Source organism: Spermophilus citellus, assembly GCF_964194105.1.
Source record: "Spermophilus citellus genome assembly, chromosome: 2".
Classification (NCBI taxonomy): domain Eukaryota; kingdom Metazoa; phylum Chordata; class Mammalia; order Rodentia; family Sciuridae; genus Spermophilus; species Spermophilus citellus.
Genome location: NC_138183.1, coordinates 24,478,437 through 24,495,477, shown reverse-complemented (window position 1 = coordinate 24,495,477; position 17,041 = coordinate 24,478,437). Strand labels below are relative to the sequence as shown.

Below are 17,041 nucleotides of genomic sequence, written 5' to 3'. Positions count from 1 at the left end.
GGAAGATGGGAGGGGAGGGGAGGGGAGGGGGGATAGTAGGGGATAGGAAAGGTAGCAGAATACAACAGTCACTAATATGCCATTATGTAAAAATGTGAGTGTGTAACAGATATAATTCTGCAATCTGTATTTGGGGTAAAAATGGGAGTTCAAAACCCAATTGAGTCAAATGTATGAAAGATGATATGTCATGAGCTCTGTAATGTTTTGAACAATCAATAATAAAAAAAAAGAAGTCCCATGTCAGAAAGAGGGCAGGACAGGTTTCCCTGGAATTAGGACAGTGGCAATTCCAGCCACCACCTCCCTGCCCTCTTTATCCTTCCTACTGCTTGAGCTGGGGCTGGATACTGTACCCGCAGAGGACTGGGGGACAATGGTTACTCTGTAATGACATTGGAGACTATGACTCCCAAGTGCCCCTGCCTAAAGGCATCAGTCTTCTCTGTCCCTATCCAAACCCAGTAACCAGCATAGCATTACCTTCCGTGCTGCCTGGGAAGGGTCTGCCTTAAGCTGCTAGAGAAGCCACTCCTGCCTTAGCAGGAGTCCCCCACCTCCCCCAACTCACTTGTGAGGGACTTGCTGCTGGAGTTCGGGGACCTCAAGGGCCCCTCCTTGTTCTCCAGGGTCAGTGACAGGCCGTAGTTGGAGTGGTGCTGGTGCTGGCGGTGATGCCGTCCCGAAGCCTTGGGGGGGAACGGGGTGCCCCCGTTCTCCTCGATGCCAAAGGGCAGCCGGTCCGAGGGGCTGAGCACCGGGGAGGGGAGCGGGTAGCTGTGGTGGCGACAGAGTCAGGATTTAGAAAAGCAAAACATCTTGATCATCCGGTGGGTTTCGAAAGATGATCTTTAAGCGTCAAATACCAAAGAGAAACGGGTTCAACACATAAGATTCCTCTTAAAATGGGAGGTCGTGGGCATTGTATGGAGGGCGAGGTGGAAATCTGCATAGATCAGAGACCTTCTTCCTTGGACCCTAAAAAAATCTAATTTGGGGCCTGGGGTGGTGGCTCAGTGGTAGTGTGCTTGCCTGGCACGTGTGAGGCACTGGGTTCGACTCTCAGCACCCCATAAAAATAAAGAAATAAAGCTACTGTGTCCATCTACAACTAAAAAATATTTTTTTAAAAAAAATTCTTAATTTTGAGATGGAATGAAAACATTGCTCTATTTTAGAGGCATTCTCTAAATGGAAGACATGACAACTATAATAAAATGTTAAATGATCCTAGAAGATCATGTTACAAACTAGAAGTTCCTCTCCACCCTGCCCAGCACACTGAAAGCCCAATATTGTCAAGCTTTTTGATTCCAATGGCTCCTCTCTGTGTTTACCAATATTTTCCTGTTCAAAGCCCCTTCATCCCCGACCTAGACTCCTGGACAAGATTCTCTCCCACCCCGACTCCCTCCTTCAGTCCCTCCCCCACAGAGAAGTTTCCAGAATGGTATTCTAATTATCTTCCAGAGGAGGACACTCTTCCTGGGGGAGCTGAAATACATCTCATCTTCACCCTTTCAGGACAGAAATCCCCCTTGGAAATCCAAGGGACCCCACAGACCTTCCCTGCAGATGCAAAGTTCCACAGGACTCCAGGGCTGCTGGCAGGAGAGGATCCACACTGCTTCACACAGCACTCATGGCCTCCAGGGACCTTGCCCCCTCCTCTTCCAGCCCCATCTCCAGCAACGACCCTTCTGCACACTCACCCCTTCCATCCTGAGCATCCCTCCTCTCTCAACAGGCTGAGATGCCCCTCCCTTTGGAAAGATTTCCATTCAGAGCTGGCTGAGCTGTCATCCCGCCTCACGCTGCCAGGCGGGCTCACCCCTCCTTCTGCTGTCCACTACCTTCTCTCTGCCTTCAAGCAGGGCCTTTTGGTGACTTCTCTGGGCCCTAGGCACTTCTGCCTTTTGTCCCTTCTTTATAAAAAAAAAATTAAAAAATTGTATTTCATGGCAATGTTCATATAAAAGTGTGTTAAACATTTTCTCCAACTAAAAGTTCATTTCTATTTTAAACAAAATTAAAACCTATTTGTGAGCTTATAAAGTACTGTGGACCTAAGGCTCTGTGCCCACAGTGTATAGAGAACACACTAGCCATGACCATAAGGATGATGTACACTGAGGCTTCTTGTGACTATCATCCCTGGACATAAAGCAGCAGCAGTATCTGTGGGAATGAGGTCAATGAAGGGAGAAACGATGAGCAGAGGTTAAAGGGAGATGGAGCAAGAAAAAGTAATGGTATTATTTGAGTGCCTAGATCCTGCCACACCTGAAACCACTACTACCACGAACCTTTTCAATGACAAGGTTCAGAAAATGCACTGATTGAGGTGGCTATGTTTCTCCCATTTATAAACCAATTGGATGGACGAAAGAAGTGGGAGAGCTGGGACTGGACAGCAGCTCCATGGAGTCCAGATCCTGCTATCATTATTTTCCTGTCTCCCAATTATGTTGAAAAATAATATTTGCCCTCAAGAGAGAGGTGCAGAGACTGGGAGTCAGAAGACAGAAAATGCCCTTTGCCCTGGAGGACTTCAGGCTCATCTCACCTCTGCCCTTCTTTCTGGCCACTGGCAGCCCATTAAAGGTCTGAGTGGGCAGTGCCATGGTCTAGGCAGGGGGACAGATCAGAGACACACTGAGAGGAAGAGAGGGACAGGATATGGGTACCAGCTGGATTTGAGAAAGAGAACATGGAGACAGGGAGGGGTGAGGACACCCTAAATATTTTTTAGCCTGGAAGACCAGGCACATGGCATGTCGTTAATAGGAAAAAAAAAAAAAGGTGGCGGATGAGGGCTACTTTGACATGATTGAACTTCAAATGAGTTATAGTGAGTGTGAAAATGAACGCCCAAAGGAAAAGATGTCTTGTCACAGAGATCTGGCACACGTTCAGGGCTGGAAGTGGAGTTGGAAAGCTTTAACTAAGCGTTTCAGAAAGATGGCAAATAGACACCACTTCTGATGCCAGCTCCGATTGATCCTCACCCTCTGCCTGGAGTACAAGATGCAGAGGGATTCTGGGATTATGCCCAGCTCAGGAGGAGAGTGCTGTGATTGATTAGTGATGCCTGTCAAGGACTTGGAAGAGCACCTTGGTGTCACATACTTGTCTTTCCAAGTTAAAAGTGCATGCCTTTTCATTTCAAGGAAACTCAGACCAAAGGGTCAAATAGTAAAGTGCAGGGGGTAAGAAACTGCATTTAATAACATTTCAAGTCCAAGGTGCATGGGTGACTTTCCTCTTACTGCAACTCTAGGGGGTAGACTCAGAAAGAGAGAGATGGAAAGAGGAACAGATGAGCGTCGGAAGCTGCCTGAGGCTGGACCCAGAAATGTGGTCAGGCTAAGTGTGTCTGGAAGAGCAAAGGTTCCTAAACAGTTAGTGACCTAAGAGTGTCCTCAGCTCATACATATGGAGAAACATCCTAAGATACCTAACATGGAGCCTCATGGGGCTATGGGTCCATTAAGGAAATTGCTCATGGACTCATTGAAACTCCTAGAGTCGCCATCCACATAGACCATGGTGTAATTGAGTGGCCATGACGTTGTGCGCCTGCCTGTTCATACAGTCTGAAGAGAAGGTCAAGCCCACCCTAGAAGGTCCAAGAGCATGTAGCAGCCCATGAGCCTCAAGGATGTTGGCTAAGGCTCAGGAGATTGCCAGCTCCATGTCCACCATCACCAGAGACAGGCTCATGAGGCTCTGACATTCTGGAAAGGAGGTCACAGATCGTGGCTTCAGAGTGGGTGGCAAAGGTGGGATATGTAGGCTTTGGCCTCTGCTTCCCTGAGCTGACAGGGGAAGGGACCGTGGTTGAAGATGGGGCTGTTATGTGCTACGTGCCTGTCCTGTGCTAAGCACCTCAACTTCCACACCATCCTGCGGGGACGCTGATGTTGCCTCATTTGACACTGGAGCTTAGCAAAGATGAATGATGTGGCCTGTTAGAACTGCAAGTGAGTACTGAACCTTATCTAATTTATTCTCTTGCCTTTTCTCAGGGGAAGACCCAGCTCTCATTCTGTCTCCAACTCTGGAGAAGCTGGTGTTCCCAGTGGGCCAGTGTCCTAGGGGACTTCATTGACTGTATTGGGAAAGGCACAGCTCTACAGAACCTGCTGGTTGAGAGGTTCTTGCAGACCTATTTAATCCCATACATGCTTTCAACTAGAGCCTCTCCCATCCTGGTCTCTGGGATCCCAGCCTGCCCAAAACATGGTGCTCTATCAAAATGCACTGCCTACCGGAATTAGGGAAACCAGGATGGGGGGAGGGTCTCAAGCTGGGATACAAAAACAAGGCTTTCTCTTGAAAACAAGATAAGTGTTCCAGGTGCTCTGAGAAGTCAATCATATACTTTATAGTCAGCCAAGCCTCTGGGTGACATGGGCTCTGGAGAGCAGCCCTGGGGAATCTAACCCTGAATAAGAAATCCCAGAATTTCAGAAATGGACCCCCTTGGATATCCACCAGTTTGGTGGTTTTAAACTCTGGATGAATGTTAAAATCACTAGTAGGAAAACCCCTATTCACTTACTGGAGGGAATCCAAAATGGTGTAGCCAGTTTGGAAAATAATCTGGCAGTTCCTCAAAGAGGTATCAGATGACCCATCAATCCCATTCCTAGATATATGCCCAAGAGAAATATTTCCATGCAAAAACTTGTACATGAGCTGAAACTGGGGCACATGTCTGTAATCCCAGCAACTTGGGAAGCTGAGGCAAGAGGATCACAATTTCAGGCCAGCCTGGGAAACTTAGTAAGACTCTGTGTTAAAATAAAAAATAAGGACTGGGGATGTAGATCAGTGGTAGAGTACCTCTGGCTTCAACTCCCAGTACTAAAGAAAAAAAAAAAAGAACAAAACCAAACACTTGGACCCAAATATTCACGGCATTATTCATAATTGCCCAAAGGGAGAAACAACCCACATACCCTATGTGTTCATCGACTGAAGAATGGATAAGCAAAATGTGCTACCTCCATACGATGGAAAATTATCTAGTTGATAAAAAGGCATGAAATAGCCATCCATGCTACACATGAATGAACCTTGAAAACATTAAGCTACATGAAAGAGACTCGACACAAAAGGCCACATGCCGTATGATTCCATTTACATGAAACATTTAGAAGAGGCAAGTCTGGGGCGGTAGATAGATGAGTGGTTATGGAGGTCTGGGGAGGGTGGAGGAAATGAGTGAGTCACTGCTAATGGGCCTGAGTTTCTTTTAGAAGTAGTGAATATGTTCCAAAATTAGATTTCAGCCGTGGTTGCACAACTTTGTAAAAATATGAAAAACCATGGAACTGTACAATTTAAATTGGTAAACTGTATGCATGTAATATTATACCTCAATACAGCGGAATTAGAAAATCACCAGGGAAGGTTTTGAAAAGAGAAAAAAAATCAATGCTCAGGCCTCACCCAGACCAATTACACAGCCACCCATCTGTGAGTCCAACCTGTGGCCAGGGCTGAGAACTGCTGTCCTGTCCACCCTCCTCATTTTTGCATATGGCCCCACCATGGGGAGTGAGGTGAGCAGGTCATACAGCCGGTAACTGGCTGAGCCTGGGACACGGTCCAGGACTCCCACCTCTCTGCTCACTGCCCCAAGTGCTGCCCATCTGCTGCACCTTCCCATCTGTCCCAGCTTCTATTTCAGGCAGCAAATGCACTCATCAGGAAAATCCAAGTCCTTCTCAGAACCCACCGGCTGAGACATCCTGGCGAATGCACCTTGTCTTCCCATCCATACAGTGAGCTCTGTAGGAAGAGATACTGTCACATCACACGCTTCTGTGTCCTCCACTGGTAGAAAAATGCAGAGCACATAGCAGGTGCTCAACTAACAGTGGTCAGGTGGCGAACAGAATTAAATCTCAGTGCACTGGATAAACATTGAAGTGCCTGGCGTTGTGTCATGAGACTTTGTCTTGGTCCTTAAGGAGCTCACAGCTGCTTTGATAAGAGTAAACAGGAGAGGAGCCAAAGAGGAAGACCTCCAGGGTCGTGGTGTGTGAAGCAGGTGATGTCCCGAAGGATAAGAGTGGGCTGGTTGTCCCAAGTGCTGAAGCTTGGAACTGACTGTGCATTCATTGGTGAGGGGACTTTCTGCTTAACTTGGGCAGAATGAGCTTCCTACTGTTGTCACTTCATTTTTGACACTGGGATTGGGTTTCTTGAGAATTCACGTGAAGTTCCGACTCTCCTCCTGATATGAAGAACCAGTTGTTTCAACATCCCCAAAGGATTAGCTCATCCTTGCCCCATGAACTTGACCTGCCATCTTCACTGTGCTGGTCACTTTTCTAAAGGCTCCTTTCCCTGTTCTCCCCCTGACTTACTCGCTTCCCAGGAACTGCACTTCCCCGGCTCCCTCCCTCTGGCTTCTGCAGGACTGGCTAAGGGAGCACCGCAGGGTATGGAGTGTGGAAAAGGACCTAAGTCAGGGTCATCCTCTGTGATGTCTGTAGCATCGGCTGTAGGGCCTCTAGTGGCTCCAAGCCCACTAGACAGGATTCCTGTGGCTCTGACCTCTGGGTGCTGGAACACTGGCACCTTCCTTTGTCCCTCTAGCCTAGGAAGGATAAGCAAGCTCTGGTTTTTACTCATTTCTGGGTTGCTTTACTGTCCAATCCAGCTTCTTATTTCGTTCAACCCTTATATAACCATTCCCTGTGTTCAATTCCCTCTGTAAGAAATGCCTAGCATAGTTTCAGTTTCCTGATTGCCCATGACAGATAGGCAATATAAATCAGTTTCTGTTTCTGGAATTCTTCACTCTCTCAATGATCTATTTATCGGCTGCTAAACCAGTATCAGTTTATCTTAATTACCTTTAATGCACATTTTATATGCAACAGCACAAATCCTTTTTCCTTCTGCTTTTTCTCCTCTTGGTTACCATTATGTATTCAATCCTTCTGATTACTTTAGAATATAATTTACTACCAGAAAAAAAAAAAAGTCCTACTGGAGTTCTGACTTGAAGAATGAAATACTATGGATTAATTTGAAAGAACGTGCTTATAAGGAACATGATGTTTTTTTCTCCATCTCATATCTTTTTAAATGTCCTTCAGTTAGCTGAGCTCAGTGGTGCACACCTATAATCCCAGCAGCTTGGGAGGCTGAGGCAGGAGGATGATCAGTTCAAAGCCAGCCTCAGCAACTTAGTGAGGCCCCGAGCAAGAGCAACTTAGTGTGAGACCTTGTCTCAAAGTAAAACATAGAAAAGGGCTGGGGATGTGACTCAGTGGTTAAGCACCCCTGGGTTCGATCCCTGGTTAAAAAAAAACAAAAACTCCTTCAGTCAGAATGTTTAACCTTTTCATTAAGGTATGGTACAAATCTAATTCACTTCTTTGCCTGGTGTTTTTCAGATTTGACAATTGAAAATGAAATATCATTAACTGATACATTTCCCTTAATTCTGTGATTAGATTTACAAAGCTACTGACTTTAGGATATTCGTGTTTCTGGCTACTTTGTTGGATTCTCTTATTAGAAGGAATTCATTTGGATTTCAGGAAGATAGTAACACATAAATTTTATTCTTTCTTCCCATTAATTATTCCTTGTTTTCTTAGCTTATTGCATGGGTAAAGCCTCCAGAATAATATGAAAAATCACCTGTCCTCTATGTCTTCATTAGAAGTTTGCAGACTCTTTGAAGTGGAATGTGGTTCCTGACAAACTCCATTACTCAGGGTAGATGGTCCTTTTCTGCACTATCTTGCTAGGCACTACTTCCTTTTCTAGGTGCTTAAAAAAGACTCTACCTTCCCTCACAATCACCATTAAGCTTATCGGTCCAGTTTTTGGAGTTCATCGCACGGCCTGTCTGCTCTGCTGGCATTTCCCTGGGACCATGTGTCTTTCCAAAGAACACAGAATGCTGACTCAGCAACAAGTGGGCTATTTCTCAGTATTGAATTGAGCAGGCACTTTTCTGAGCCTACAGACTTGAACTAACTATAAAGCAGTAAAATATCTCCTGACTCCCTTATCTGAGACCTCAGTTCCCTTCTTTTCATTCCCTTTGCCTTCTGCAGTTAGTATAGTCCTTGTTGAAAAGAAGAAGAAAAAAAAAAACCCAGAAGTTGAATAGTTCTATCCATGTCTTATTAATTTTCTATGCCATCCTCCAAAAAATGGCTCTGTTATTACATTTTCACTTTTTTGCTCCAAAGTGTGCATCTATACAACTCTAAAGTTTTGTTTTTCTCTTAAGTCCTGTGCATTCTGCCCCTACCTTTTTGTGGTACTGGGAATTGAATCCAGGGGTGCTCTATCACTGAGCTACATCCCCAGCCCTTTATATGTGTGTGTGTGTGTGTGTGTGTGTGTGTGTGTGTTAATTTTGAGACAGGGTCTTGCTAATTTTCTGAGGCTGGCCTCAAATTTGTGGTCTTCCTACCTTGGCTTCCCCAGTGGCTGGGATAACAGGCATGTATCACTGTGCCTGGCTTATGCCCTTTTTTTAAAAATATCTTTATTTTATTTTTATGTGGTGCTGAGAATTGAACCTAGTGCCTCACGCATGCTAGGCAAGCACGCTACCACTTGAGCCACAGCCCCAGCCCCTGCCCTTGTTTTTTTTATGTTCCACCATCCCACTCTTTCAAATACTGTTTCAAATTGTGGGTTTGTCTAAAAGGCCCTCAAAGCCTTTCAGTTTGAGATCATCGGTGCTCTATTCTCAGCCCATATGAAAAATCCTACCTTTTTAGGTCTTTTTCTTGACATTTTGAAATCTGCTTTTTTCTCAAGGTTAGAAAACAGGCAGGATTAAACCCTGACTTCTACTCATGTCATATGAATGATTCCAAGACATCAGGGTCATCTCCTTCCAGGGATCTTGCCACGCAGGCTTTTCTCACCTCGTCTTCCTTGCTGACCAGAATGAACAGCAATCCCTGCTGTGCTTCTTCCACCTCCCAACAACCAACCTGTTAGCCACGCAGACCAAGAAACCCGCAGATGCCCTGCCTCTAACAGAACGCCGATGTCGGGTAGCTGAGATGTCTCCCACAGGTTCTGTGCAGCCTGACGTCTCTCTCAGGTGAGCACCATGAACATCCTCCATCCAAGGTGCCCCGCCTCAGGTCCTGATGGCCCACTGTGCATGGATCATGTGCTGCCTGTATTCAGAGTTACTCTGTCACCAAGTCCTTCCCGTGTCTCCACTCCACGGCAGGGTCCTGGAGGTATAATCAGCATCTACGCCCAGTCCACACAGCAGCACCCAGATGGCACACTCCAAGCAGATTCCAAAGAAGCCTGACTAGGACAAAATGGTTCCCTTGTTCACGTGAAGCCAAATGGGGGCCATTTCACATGCTTCATTAGAACTAAAGCATGAGGGAGTGGCCGATAGAGATCTCCACAGAGCTTTCCACAGGACGGGCCCTAGAAGGGCCATAAGCATGCCAAACCATGCATTCTCCCCATCCTTGGAGTCTGTGGTAAAGATCTGGGGAGCTGGGGCCTCAGTCTTCTTGCCTGCTCCCCACAAAGTGCTATCCAAATAGATCATCTTCTATTTGTGCCAAGGACCAGAAAAATTTGGGAAGCACCACTGGTCCCTATTCAGCTCGTTCATCTGGACTGTTGTTCTCCAACTGAGCGTCTCTTAGCAGAATCTACTGAAGCACCATTTTAACAGATGGTGTCAGCCAGAATAATACCTCCTGACCAAACACCAGCGCATTAATCATCCTCTTTAAATACTCACAGAGGGAAAAAAACGAAAAGCTAACATTTTCAAGTGCTCAGCACTGTGCCATTAATCTCCAACAACCATCTGAAGAAAGGACAATCATCCTTATTTTATAGATAAGGAAACAGGCACAGAAAGACTAAATAACTTTCCCAACGTTACAAGGCTAGTAAATGGCAGAGCTGGGATTCGAACCTAGAAAACTGGACCTTAGAGCCCTGAGCTCTCTTAGGTGCCAAATGATACGGCTTTGCCATGGGGGATGGAAGAAGTCTAATGATGACACGGGACTGATAGCTGGCACTTAGCTTTGGCCTTAGGGCTGTTTGGCTGTGACCTTGGACAACTCACTTCACTTATCTGGGTTCCAGACCCTGCACTTTGGGACATTTATATGCTAGGCAAGACAGCATGAAATAATGAAATCATTTGGTCCGTCCCTGCCATGTGTGTCTGAAAGAAGACTGATAGTGCATCTATTCGTCCAGGTTTCCAAGATACCTGTCACTTACTTCAATTTTAATTTAGTAGAAATTAAACAGACCCACCTATTGTTGTGAGTTCTCACTGAATTCAATGCAAGCCTACTCTTAGGCAGTAAGTAGAAAGTATATTTGAGAAGCCGTACTTTTTCCATAATGAGTTTGAGAAGAAAATTGTATCAACATTTTAGAAATGTGACATATTACAAATGTCAGGCTAGTTAATTAGGGATGATTTCTTACAGTAACTAAGTAGTTTTGTTTTTAAAAAGCCTAGAAGGAAAGATGACTACCTGTTCATTAGTGCTTGTCTAAAAAAGGTCAAAATTGCATTACAAAATTATATTTGTACTTAGCATTCATAAGGACCTGGGTTTGATTCTCAGCACCAAGAAAAAAAAGAAAAGAAATAAATATATTTTAGACTTTTTTATTCAGACTGCCAGTTGGCAGAAGAAAACTTTTTAAAATTGTTTTGTTTTGTTTTGTTTGTACTGGGGATTTAACCCAAGGACATTTTACTACTGAGCCAGTCTTTTTTTTTTTTTTTTTTTTTGAGACAGGGTCTCATTAAGTTGTTTAGGGCCTTGCTAAGTTGCTGAGGCTGGTCTTAAACTTGTGATCCCCCTGTTTCAGCTTCCCAAGTTGCTGGGATTACAGGCATGCACCACTTGACCCAGCTCCAAATTGTAATTTTTTTCAATAAATTTTCCAAGTGCCCAACTTTCAGAGTTAATGCTATTGTCAGCATAGGTGACATGTGACTCCACCCTAGATAGGGAATCATTTTGATTTATTTAATAGTTCTTTGAAACCTGAAGCCAAGGGTGGCATTTTTTTTTAACATACCAGTACTTGGCACCGTGTGGAAGCATAGCAAATATCTGTCCAATGAGTTAGTTTTAGTGCATTCAATTTTAATTTTCCTTACATAATTACCAAGTAGCTATTCATAAAAATTTCTCTTTGATCATGAATTCCCTAGTTGTTCCTAACTACATTAATTAGTCTCTGCAAACTGTAGAGTACAATGTTCCACGTCTTAGGGAAGAGAGCTTTTATGATTCCGTGGTACTTAGATCCCTGTCCTGTGAGCCAGAGCAGGACATGCATCTTCACCTTTGGGTCTGGAATTTTCCTTGGGCATAACTGCTATCAAATGATTCCAGTGAACGGCTACGAGCAGGTCAGCAGGTCTTGAACATTTTCTGCCAGAAATCCATTTTGCTTTGATGTTTTATCCTTGATGAGTTTTACAATGGCTTTCTCATGTCCGTGTCTTCAAGAGTATATGTGCACACGTGTGTGCCCCTGGGTGCCAAGAAGCTAGGAGAGGGCTCTGTAGGATTTCATGGTGAGACCTTAGATGTTAGCAATTTCAGCTCAACTGCAGGATCTGATTCCAGAGAATTCCTATTTCATAAGTTCATTTTTGCTTTTGGGGCTCATGACTAAGAATTTTATTCAATCTTTTTCTTGCCTTACAAAAGGAAAAAATGGACACAAATAGAGTTGTTTTCCTTTACAGTATTCACTTCTAATAAGTCTAATGGTGCTAGTCCCTTCTTGGTTTTTCATGGATTTTTTGGTTTGCTTCTCAATTCTGTGGCTCACTGCCCTGTTCCCCTGCCCCTGCTTTAAATGAAAATTCATTTCTCTTTTCTTCGGGAGGAAAACAACAAGAACAGACTTGCCCTTAATTGCTTCTTGAAGTGCATCCCCAAATGGCGTTATATGGGAGCCCTCAAGGAATAGTAAGACAAAATACTCACTGTCATGAAAACCACCTGTTTACAGTATAAAGCCACTCTGAGCAGCCATTTCTCACCCCAATGTGTCCTGGGCTATGGGAGACTCAGACATGAGATGGGAGGGGGACTTTCCATTCCCTACACACGACCCAAGTCTCCCAATGAATGAAATTACAACATTATTTATTCTAGAATAAGTGCAGGTTAGATGAATAAAAGGCATAATCTGGTAACGGTAGGTTTTAGACATTCTAATTACACAAGAGACCAGTGGGAGGCGGAGCCGGAGCTAAAAACTGGGTACACATGTTTCTGAGGTGACACAGATGAGGATTAATCTATTTTGGTGTTCATTAGTGCTTAAAAATCTCAGATGATTCTCTCTCTCTTCTTCATTTCTTTTGGCTTTCCAGAAGCATCTATCATAAACATCCTTGGTTTGCCTCTGAGGCGAGACACTGGGCCCAATTTGAAGGACTTGTTGGCTTAGTAGCCTTTAACATGGGCACAATGTCCATTATTCAGCCAGGGAAGGAGGCCGAGGCTGGGTGGGTGGTTAGCATAGCAACACCTTCTGCTTCTGAGGTCTCAGCTGCAGACAGTGGATGTTTAAACTTCCACCATTCAGCCAGGGATGATTAGGTAGGTTTCTTATAATATATGCCTGTGGGGATGTTCCTCTAATTATTCCAACCCTTTTTCGTGGATTGCCTAGATGATAAGGGTCTTTGGAATTTAAATCCTGTAGGTTTTCTTTCACTAATATCATGGGCGAGTCTTGGGTTGCAGCTGTGGTTTTAGATGGAATATATTAGAAATTTAATTGTAGCTAAAAGTAAATCTGACCCTTCTTGGTCAAATATAGGGAGGAAATTCACAATGTCTGAGTGGGTATTTAAGTAGCTCAGGTGGAATGTTCTTAACAAACTCCCAAACAAGAAAGAAAACATAGATATTAGAAATCAATTCCTTTGCCTCTGCTGTTTCTATTTGCCTATATCCCTAGTAAGCTCTCCAGGGTGGAACCACACTGATTGTTATCTGAACTTCTGCAGATCTGCTTTTCAAACTGTGTGGTACAGATCAACTCCTCCTGGCCTCCCCTTTCTTTACTATTGTAAGTGCTGAAATAACACAGTTAATTGACTTCAGCCTTCAATGGCCTGATCTCCTCTCCCACATCCTCCTACCCCCAATTTCCATACCAGGGATTGAATCCAGGGGCACTTAACTACTGAGCCACATCCCTAGGATCTCACTAATTTGCTTAGGGCCTCACTAAGTAGTCCAGGCTGGCCTTGAACTCATGATCTTCCTGCCTCAGCCTCCCAAGTGGCTGGGATTACAGGTGTGAGCCACCTCTGGACAGCAGCCAGAGAACCCAAGCAAAAACATGGGTTCCAGACAGTTCAACAGAAAACAACAAACAGCATTCACAACGATGAAAAGGTGTGCCGTCTTGCTCATTGAGAAATGTAATAAAAAATGGAAATTCTGGCTTTTACCCATCAGACTATCAAAAAATTTTAAAGTTAGAAAAGGCTATCAGCTCGCCCCCTGTGTGGTCACCGAGGTACTGTCACAATAGTGGGTGTATATCAGGTATGGACAGGTGGTATCTTTGGGAGATTTCATTAGGCAATGTCCAAGTCAGATTTGCATATACCTTTTGGCCCAGAGTTTCTATTTCTAGGAAATTCATTCTATAGATTCAAGTGCAAAAACAGAATGCATGGAGAAGGGTAGATGACTGTCATTTTGGAGAGTTGACATAGGGTACATGTCCATCAATCTCAACTGGTTAAATAAATATGTGTGCTTGTTTATTTTCAGGCTAGCATGAGACTGACAAGAAGATATGCTTCCAGTGTTTGCCTCTGGGGAGAACTGGGGAACTGAGGAATAAAATGGAAAGGAGAAGTAACTTAAGTATTTTTGCTCGAATTTTTACCACTGTATTACCTATTTTTAAAAAAGCAAAAAAGCACAATGGTTCTCTTTATTGCTTTCTATTCAGTCTCCTAAGAGGTCAAAGTTTCCTCTGCTTTGTCTGAGATGAAATCCTAAATTAGATAAATTGGGAGCCCAGCAGACACTCTATTTCAATTCTCCAAACTTTTGAGTCCCAGTTGTTAAAGCAGAACAGATTCTCAGCAGTCTCACCAATTCCTCACCCTATGTCAGTTCTGCCATTTACAGATGGGAAAGCATTGTCCACATTGTGCCCAGACACTTATTTCCTAGGACTCTCAGACAGAAATATCATTTCTATTTCCCTTTTTATTCCGTCTCAAAAGATCCCCACGGTGTTTCTGCTCTTAGCTTGTCAGTTTCAAAGAGATGTGTCTCTCTGCCCTGTGCTAACCGTCTTCCACGTGACCTTTCCTTCAGAACCACACACCATCATTGCTAAACTTAGACTACACATCTCTGCCCAGCAGCCCATGAGATAGACCGTTTCTTGAGCTAGACTTTGACTCTCCTTGGCCTGTTTCTGTCCACAGGGGCTGCTCAAGTTTTACATCTCAAAACCCACTAAAAATTGCTACCAGCTAGCTTCAAACCCAACATGCCAAGCACCTTACAGACATCACGTTATTTAATTATCTCAAGAGCAAGGCATTGTTATGTTCTCTTTGGGGGTGAGAAAAATGAGACAAATAGGAAAAACTGGCCAAAGGTCACATGGATGTAAGTGGCAAAGCTGGGATTCAAACTGTGTGACATTTCAAAGCGCCTTCATTTTATCTAGGCAGAGCACTGTGGGGCTCTTTCCCCCCAAAAAACCAGAATGCCCCACTGTGGACTCTAGTTCTTCTGTCATCTGGTTTGCAACATCCCACCATCCTGATTCTGCAAATTCCTGTATCCCCACCAGGAGGCTAGTCTTGGCACAGGTTCTTAGGCAAGTGGGTATGCTCCATCCTTATCCAGTGGCTGGAATTCACTAGTGTCCTGCCTCTGGAGTGAGACGGACGATGACACAAGTATGGTTTGATGAACTTGGGGGGAAGGCTGATGGTGAACATGAGTGAACTTACGTTGAGAAGATTTAGCTACTTATGAAGTACCCATCCACTTACATTTTAACATTATGCCTACTAAAAAAGAAAAAAAAAATCAAAATTTTGCCTCTAATGGAAATTAGAACTGAGCCATTAAACTGAGGACCAACATAACGAGGTAAGAAACTGCATTTTTCCAGAGTAAGATTCTGTCTCTGCCCACCTGGGTTCCCTTGGGGTGACCGTTAGAATGCAGGTTCTCAGATCTTGCCCCCAAACTCTTGGCCCAGCACTGGACATTTTAAATACACTGTCCATGTCATTGTTGGTCTCCCTAGTTTGGGGGAGAAGTGGGCCAATCTGCAGTATTGATTTCTTTAGCAGGGACCCTGCTGCATGTCAACTTCCTGTTTGCCTTTTAGGTACCCCTGGGGCTTCTCAAAATGTGCCATTTTTCCTGCATGAAGGGACTTCTAACAATAGTTTGCTTTTTCGGTCGCTCTGCCCTCTCCTGCCTTGCCTTCACATTTGCCCATGGCCTCCTGTTGTGAGATGGTGGAAGCAAATTATTCTAGGCCAATTTAGGGTATTTACCTGGAACATTTGGAAGACCTGGTCAGTCGGGGAATTGACTTTGAGCTTAGTTTGAGAAATATTGACCCAAAGGGATCAATATGGCTTCCCAGGGAGTTCTTTGATGAGCTCAGATTTTAAAGGGCTGGTTAAGAGCTGCAAAGTCAAGGGCAACAAAAAGGCTCTGTCATTAGCTGTGTTCAGAGCCAGACCCAGAAGGCTGGAGTCACTGCCCTGGAAGGACAGTGCCAGAAAGACAAAAGGAACTGTCCTACTATGCTCCTTCCATCTGCAGTGTTGAGGAGGACCATTTTTAGTGGAAACGGAAGACCAAGCAATGAAACAAGTAAGAGGGCTTTGAAGGTCAAGATAATTATCACGGCATGCTTTCAAGACTTTAGACCCTTGTGAATTACACGAATCCAACAGCACTGTCAACCCACTGCCACGTGTTCTAAGGGATCACAGAAATGAGAACGATGATGGGCCAGTTATGAATGCAAATTGCACAAAAGTAAAGTGTTCATTCCATCAGTTGTAGGATACTGAGCTTGATTTTGCTGGCACGTTAATCGCTCCAGAAGAAATTATTATATCACGAATTCTCAGGAACAAGTGGATCATCTCAAATAAGGAGGGGTTCACCAAGAACAAATAATACCCAATCTGCTCCTTTGAAAACAGGACTATTAGTGAAGGAATGCCTGCGCAGATGGTTATCAGACTAGAGGGTGGTGAGGTGGGGAGGGCTGCTACACCAGTAGGGGCGAGTGGCGGGGGGGGGGGGGGGGGGGGGAGTAGACAGGTTAGGCGATCACTGCTGATGGATAAGGTCCCTAGCCACTGGTGCAGGAAGGTGTGGACAGTTGCTAGACCACTGATGATGGTGATGTGGTAGAAGTGGACAGGGTTACCAGGCTGCTGGTGTAGAGAGGTGGCTCTCTAGTTAGTGAGCAGACTTCAACATAGTGAACTGCTCGCTATAATCCAGTAAACTTGCTGAGGTGTCGATCCACAGGGTCACAACCATGGAATGACTGGTGGTGAGGACTTAAAGCTTAGATAAGAACAGACTTCAGAGTTGGAATTCTGACTCCCCATTTACCGGATGTGTGTCATATCATATACATGTTGCTTAGCTAAACCACAGGTCTGAGTTTTCCTACCAGGGACAACAGGACACCACCCACCTCCCAGAGTAGTCAGAAAAATCAAGTGAATTGATACAGAGTACAAAGCACTGCCTCTGGCTTTAAACGCCGTGTATCACTGTGGATTGGTGTCAACCTGATGGGTTTCCAATGTCAGGTGGCTGGTCTGCCCTCTACCACGCTCAACACTGTACAAGGCTTTGAATGAGAACACAGTTGACACATTGACTAATATTCAGACGATGAACTGGAATCCAGAAATAACATGGTGGTCCACATCCTACTCAAAATGTGATGCCACCAGGATGGACGAGGTTGTTCA

The 17,041-nt window shown here is 44.5% G+C and overlaps 1 protein-coding gene across 6 annotated transcripts in view; it reads right to left on the bottom strand.

Annotated features, from left to right (window-relative positions):
• EPB41L4B (erythrocyte membrane protein band 4.1 like 4B) overlaps positions 1-17,041 on the bottom strand; it is a 136,527-nt gene that overhangs the window by 40,710 nt on the left and 78,776 nt on the right. For all 6 annotated transcript variants that reach the window (XM_081267834.1, XM_081267837.1, XM_081267835.1 and 3 more), the window contains exon 16: positions 572-777. In XM_081267834.1, coding sequence (XP_081123960.1) covers positions 572-777 — 206 coding nt within the window. The remainder of the gene's footprint in view (positions 1-571; positions 778-17,041) is intronic.